The sequence below is a fragment of the Gymnoscopelus braueri genome (genome assembly GCF_963280865.1).
Source record: "Gymnoscopelus braueri genome assembly, chromosome: 6".
Lineage (NCBI taxonomy): Eukaryota > Metazoa > Chordata > Actinopteri > Myctophiformes > Myctophidae > Gymnoscopelus > Gymnoscopelus braueri.
The window spans coordinates 44,557,802-44,565,247 of NC_137607.1; the positions used below are offsets into that span (position 1 = coordinate 44,557,802).

The 7,446-nt window shown below is 41.8% G+C and overlaps 1 protein-coding gene across 1 annotated transcript in view; it reads left to right on the top strand.

The window, feature by feature from the left end:
• The window catches only part of ptprsa (protein tyrosine phosphatase receptor type Sa), a 282,355-nt gene extending 276,477 nt beyond the window's left edge, over window positions 1–5,878 (top strand). The window contains 2 exon segments of the mRNA XM_080431352.1: window positions 574–709; window positions 1,229–5,878. Of these exon segments, the coding sequence (XP_080287478.1) occupies window positions 574–709; window positions 1,229–1,297 (205 nt within the window). The 3' untranslated portion in view covers window positions 1,298–5,878.
• Window positions 5,879–7,446: the final 1,568 nt, after the last annotated feature.

Genomic DNA, 7,446 nt, shown 5'->3' on the forward strand with positions numbered 1-7,446 from the left:
AGGGAGATTTATTTTATTCTCATCTTTGGGCTAAGGAGAGGGAGGTAAAAATGTGGCTGTAAAGAACAGCTTGTATCTCTCTGTGTGTCTCTCTGTGAGTTTGAGAGGATGAATGAGTTATGAGAGGAGAAGTTTTTCCTTGTGCAGGGGACTTAATGAGCTAGAAACGTTTGAACGTGTACTCTACTTATTCCGGGTGCGTGTGTGTGTGCGCGTGTACGTGTACGTGTACGTGTGTTGTGTGAGCGAGCATGTGATCGTGACTTATGTACGTACCGTATCTGCTCGCAGGAGTCGTTTGAGAACGAGAAGCATACAGTATCAAAAGTGGAATCCCAAATGTCCTCTCATCAAGATGACCCCTCTCTCTCTCTCTATCTCTCTCTCTCTCTCTCTCTCTCTAACCATCGCACTGCTGAGCTCTTAAATCTGCTCACGCCAGCTGGTGGAAAGCAGCATTTGGGGCTTTGAAAAGTAAAACTTAACTTGGTTATTCTTGTTACAGCCTTGTTTAATATGATTTTGTTCTGTGTGTGTGTGTGTGTGTGTGTGTGTGTGTGTGCTGCGTTCCAGTGCGGGGGTGGGCCGGACAGGGGTCTTCATCACGCTGAGCATCGTCCTGGAGAGGATGCGCTACGAGGGCGTGGTGGACATCTTCCAGACGGTGAAGATGCTGCGGACACAGAGACCCGCCATGGTCCAGACAGAGGTGGGAGGAACCAGCAACACCCACCACACAGCGCCCACCTCATTCCCTTTAAATCCACACCTACACAACAGAATGTCTACATTCCACTGGCTAGCTTTGGAGCATTTCTAATGTACATGTATTCTAATCTAGACTGAGGTCAAACAAACAATCAGTTCACAGTATCTCCCTGTGAAATGGGAGGTAAGGTTCTAAATCTAATTCTGACCACTGGAGACCACCAGAGGTCTCCAGTGGTCAGTATCAGATTTAGACAGTTTACTCAGCCCAGTAAGGGTCTAGATACACTGCTACATACAGTAGGATGTATGTTTAAAACTATTTAGATCTATAGTATATCTAAAATCACTGTTTATCCCTTTAACAATATAATATATGTTTTTTATATTACTCACTATCCCTAAACTACTGTATATGAGACTACACATACCTTCACTTTTTTATACATGGCGGATGCAGCTGTAGCACTGAGATTGTTTTTTTAATGACCAGAGTGTTTGTATGTTTCCTTTCTTGCAGGATGAATATCAGTTCTGCTACCAGGCAGGTCTGGAGTACCTAGGAAGTTTTGATCACTATGCAACGTAAAAAGCCATGCCGCCCTCCCCCCCCCCCCCCATCCCCCTCAACAGTCTCCTGAGCCATAGAAACCTGCTTGAAAATGATTGAATTGAAACCACGTCGACTACAGTATCAATAACAACAATTTTAAGACAATGAAAATAAAAACCTCAGCCCCAGTCAGAAACCCAGGTCCACCAAAAACAGGGACAGACTTGTAGATTTTTAGACGAAACCCCCGTTAAAGAAACCCAGGCCACCGAATTAATTCCAATTGGCCCTTGGTGAACAGGTGGGGGAGGAGGGGGTTACGCTACCGTCAGGACGAAAACACCCAACCCGACCGAAGTGGTCTTGACCCGATGAAAGGAAACCAACCGAACACCACCGTGGCTGGAGCTGTGTGGGGCGGGGTAATCGATCCACGTGTCAGAACGATAACCTTACCTCAAGTGTTTCTAGATGTGGAGGGACGTCGTAACAAACATTCTGTGGGACATTTACTTGTCAAAACTTATCTCATCATCCATACATAGACCAACACGTCTACCGTAGGAGGAGGAAGCGATGGAGCAAAGATCAGGAGGCGTGGGCGATGAGAGTGTAGGCAGAGTGAAACGTCTTTTTGTTTTTTTTATATGTAACGGAGGAATGTTGAAGTACTTGATCAACATTTTTAGGGCAGTAATATCCAGAAGAAATGACCAAAATCGTGGTTTCCCTGTGTGAACATTGGAACGATTGTCCCCTACCTAATTGGAGTAAACAAAAATACAAACGCAAACAATATAGACAAAGCTGGAAAGCTTCGTCAGTATCACTCATCCCCTGTGTTTTTTACTGTCGTACAAGTGATAATGTCTTGCCATCCGTCAAACTGCTCAAGTACTCACCATAGGGGCCATTCGTGTTCTCCTGCATTCTGGCTTCAGACGATGCTTTAACGTTTTATGAGGTGGTGAGAAATTAAGAACCATATCTTCAAAAAGGACAGTATAGCAACAATTAACTTGACAAATTTTGCCATTCCTGCTGATACAGGATCAGTTTCTCCAGCAGTGTTCGAACGGTGAAGAGCACCTTGACCTCGGGTTCAACCAGAGAGGTTTGGGGGAGGTTCTGTTCATAGCCTATCAAAGCTTTAGCTGTGTCGTCCTGCGATCTGTTCGAACCAGAGAGAGGGGGCGAAAACCACGTCTCATGAGCTTTCACCACAATCCAGACCTCACTTTGGAACCAGTGCATCACAGGGGGGTGGTTGGTGCGCCGTCCGTCCGCCATTTTTGAACAAGAGATCATTTGGTGGATGTGCTGATGGCACAGAATCAACGGAACCACCAGATAAAGGACTGCCTCCACACAGAAAACAGAAAGGCAGAAACTGGGCTTTTCTCTGTGTACAGTGACCGACACACCACCGTCATCATTTCTAATGTTTTTTGTCTTACGGTAGAGTGAAATTTTCTTTTCGTTTATTTTAGGGGCTTCTGCTTTAATTTCTGTCAAAACCAAACATGCTGCTTATCTGGTGTATGCTGTAAGTGTGACTCTTATGGTGCGGGAGGCTGTCAAAAGTGAAAAAAGAAAGAAAAAAAAAGGCGCCAGCTCTGGGATGTGCTCGCGTGCAGGCGGTCGCGAGGGATAGCCCATCCACCCGTCATCATTCTCCCAGTGTCTTCTCTACTCAACGTCTTTTACCAGACAGGAACTCCTGAATGCCACAGTTCCCCTTTGCAATCACAAGACTGTACTTGAACGTGGTTGAAAGCTGTTGTATGCGTGTTGGGGGTGGGGTGGGGGTGGGGTGTGTTCAGCCAAGAGGGTCTTGTCTTGTTGGCCGTGACGTAGTAGCAACATTCACCGAAACCCAAAGTTACTTGCTCAACGTCGCAATGTAAAGAAAGTCAACAATGACCTTGAACAGTTGCCCCCGGTTGGAGCCTACATGTAAATGTGTCTAATAGAAATCAAGCTTTGGATTCTCTCCCCTACTTCCTTACAGTACCTACTTTGTTTTCTCCCGGAGGTCGGCTCCATGGTGTACATGGGTGTACTGTATGCTTTTACGATGGATTGTGTGAAGGGGTTTTGGGGTCGGTATGCACACAGTGGAGAGAAGGATGGGACTGTGTGTAATCTTTTCTTATTTCCAAAAAAGCCTTATTGTTATTCTAACATTATGGAAACAATGTTGTATTATATGATGACGTATAATTTCACTTTACATAAACTGACTTTTTATTTTCTTTTGTTTTCTTTTGTTTGTTTATTTTCTTTTGTTTAGTTTTTTTAACAGAGATATTGTATCAAGTTTTTTTAATTAGCAGGAAAAAAATGAAATGCTTATTTGTTCATATTACGTTAAAAGACATTCTATTTTTTCACTGTAGAAGTGTTAAGTATAACGTGTGTGTGTATGTGTGCATATTGTATTCACACATTCACACATGCATAAATATTTAAATGCAGAATATAAATATATATCCAGACTCTTAGTATCAATTCAACCTTTCTCCTCTTTTTTGTTTCCATTTCCTACTTTTTTTGTACAACCATATTGTTCATGTTTGAAATTATGATGAAATTGTTTTTTATTGTTCTTTCGTTTTTGTAGCCACAACAACCTTGGGAAATATTGTTGCGTTTCCCCCACCCGGAAACGATGAGGCGATGCGATTGGCCGAGAGCCTGTCTGGCGTTGCCATTTTTATCTCCTACCACTTGGTAGACCCTGTGCCGATGAGGAGAGGTGGCGTTTTCATTTAGAAAATCCTCCTGGAGGGTTCTTGTATCATTAACATGTAGGAATTAGTAGTAAACGCTTCTGTTTTTGAGTTAGTTTAGAAACCATTGTTGATGAACCATTTGGACAAACCATCTCATCTGAGAAGTCATCCCGTTTTTGTTTTCAAATCAGTTTAACTTGACATACTTTTCCATGTTTTCATGTACAGAGTATTGAGAGGATGGCAACCGCAACCGTTTTTAACTAAAATCCTCTTCAGTCGTATCTGTTTTACCCCCACATTTTTTTCCCCAGACATACCTTTGATCATCCAGTTCGTTTGATATCAACTATGATCCAGAATATTATATCTGTAAATAAACAAATATATAGATTATATGTATTTGTATAATTTGACCCTCAAGCTCTCATACTTCAAGTTCAAGATGGAATTACCAAGATGGAATGTTCTGCTCAAATGCAACTTCCTGGTGTAGTGTGTAAGCCTGGTTCCATCCCTGCTCCCAGCTTTTCTTTTTTAATTCCCGCTTGCTTTGTTATTTTTGTCATTAGTTTCCTGCTACTGCCGGCAGTGGAGCTCAAATGGGACCGTCTATTCCCATAACCACAGCCTGAAACAGAGAAATTAACACCCATCAGCCACATGAAGCTCAGGGCCCCTGTTGGCTGGGGTTGGTAAGATAATGCGTGCTAGCAGCCTCCTCTCTGGCAGGTAACCAGACATCATTTGGAAGGAGCTTCCTTTTTCTGTTCTAAAAACAGGAAAAAGGTTGCTGGTAAATTATTTCGCCACCCATTGTTTTGACCGGTAGGCTTTTCCTGTTCCTGGCCTCAATAATACAGGTCTACTGGGGACGAGACGGACTCAAGTGACTCCAGTCTCCTAAAGTCGCCCCCTTAAATCATGAGTATTACAGCAGCCTGAGGGTGTGGAAAACACACACACGACAAATGATGAGGATCTATTTATGACCAAGTTACTTGTGTTCGTGAAGCTTGATTTCTCACCTGTGAGAAACTACAGCAACCAGTTTTGTTTTTCATTCCTAATAGTTTGCCATAACCTGCAACTCCCTGAACTGTCAAGATATTACAGTATAGGCCATAGATAGATTACTGGCGGCAGATGGACACATACTGGCTTATACTGTGGCCATCGTTCAGACTGCTTCATCATGACACCATTTCTCCCAGAACAATTTTAAAGCCTTGTATAGAATCTCACACCCATGTTTTTGTTTGGCCATGTTTTATTAACGGGATGCAGAAACAAACAAAAACACAAAAAAACAAGGAAGGGGGAAAAAATGAATCAGGATTCATGTTGCAGAGCTGTAAAGGACAAAGGACAAAGACAACAAAACACTTGCTGTGAATTCACATTTCCAGCGTGTCCTTTTTGAACAGCGGGAACCCTGAAACGTTTCATCATGAGCAACATCTTGAATTAAGGACTTCTTTTTGAGTGGAAACATAATAAAAGACTGGTTAAAAGGGACCCATGCCAAAACTGAAACTCGTGGAAGTCTCTGGACAAAAGCTTGTGCAACGTGTTAACTCTTTTGACTTCATGTAAAGATGCTAGACTTTTCACAAACAACCGCCAAATTTGCCCGGGAATATGTCGCGGTGCGTGCGGGTGGTGGTTAAAAATTTACAAAAGATGAAATTACAACAAAAGAATAGTACGTACACATACGTCAGCCAACAAATAGAAAAAGAACCCAAACTCAGCAAAATAGTTTTCCTTTGTATGAGGGCCAAGTGCTATCGCTTTCAAACTGTTACTTCTGACTGAAACAATAATTGGTTTAAAACCACTGTGTATGTAGATATGTTGACTTTGTATTAAAGAAATGTTGTCTGAAAAACATCAACTGTCATTTTTTGTCAGCATGCACAGAGAAGTTTCACTATAATTTCCCTGTCTTAGCTGATCATTATTAGAGCCTGGTCGATAAAGTGTATCAGTCTGGCCAATATATCGGACGACTTCTTTGACAGAATGCAGCTGATATGCAGCAAAAAAAAAATTACACTTTCAACCTGGTTTCAAAAGATATATTTTTGTTTTGGACAAATAACAGATCTACAAGCTCCCAACGTGTCACATTGCAAGCTGGTTGATCACCCTTTTCTTTTTTTTACATTTTTAAATTAATTTTTAATGTTTTTGGGTATACATTACTTTTACTTTTGACTTTATTTGTTTAGACGGGGCACTGCATATTAATGAACAGTACATATCAATGTAACGTAAATACACCGGATTTAGCAAAGATGCTAATTTACATCCGCAGTCCCCACAAAAAAAATAAAAACATAAAAACAAAAACAGCAAGACAGTGGAATACATTATATTAAGGCTAAGACTAAAACAATTTACACTTGGCTCGTTTAGTATTGCACTAAGAAAATAGCATTTTAGAGGGCAATATATATTTGTATACTGAAGTAAATTGTGTATAAAGTGCAGTATTGCTTTCAAGTAGTACAAGATACGTTGTCAAATATGTTTTTCAAATTGGTTTAGCAAAAATGTTGCACTTTTTGACAACACATCGGTCAAAACATCACTAATGGGTGGTCTTAGACTCGATCGGACCTAAAACTCTGGCAGCAGGCTCTAATGATGCATTCACTGCAATAGCATGGAAAAGCATTTGTTACTCTGTAACCAGTCTTGAAAGCCTCTTTTTACTAGCCTACAGCCGGCCGTCCTGGTGACTTTCATGCAAACAACCAGCCGTTCTATTGTCCATCAACTTGATTAGCTTTCTGAGCTTCTTCACAAATGCATCCCTTAATGCTCTCTAAGCCCCGTCTCAGTCTTGATAAATGCCAGCAGCAGACTAGCCGATCTGGGCGTCAAGCTAAACCTTCACCTTCTGATATTTGCTCTTCCATCCGTCCTCAAACTGAGACCGGCCACATATCCTCGGGATAAAACCTCTGTGTGGTCTCATTCTGAGTACAAGCTATAGCAAACAAAAACGACTACATATATCATTAATCTGATGGTCTATTATTGACATTTCGCAATCTTTGAAGGGCTCAAAAAGAATCTCTTAAGACCTATTCTTTATGACATGATAAATACACCCAGATGAACCAGAGATGCAGCCAAAGAGCTGTTTGTCAGCAGAAATCGTAGTTTGTTACAGTATTCTGTCACATCGTAAAAAAATACAATTTATTCAAGGCTGAACCATGCAGAGCGACTCCCCACATCAAGGATGATGCGGCTAATTGTGTGCTTGGAGAGCGTCGGTGCAGCCCAGGCTGTTTATGATGATGGCAGGAGGACAGACAAGTAAAGGGGGAAGGCAAGGGAGTGAATTAAGGCGGTGATTATGCAGTGGTTCCAACAGAAGCCCATTAGGACACAGCTAAGCAAGCGATCAAGGAATCGATGTGACATTGAACCCCA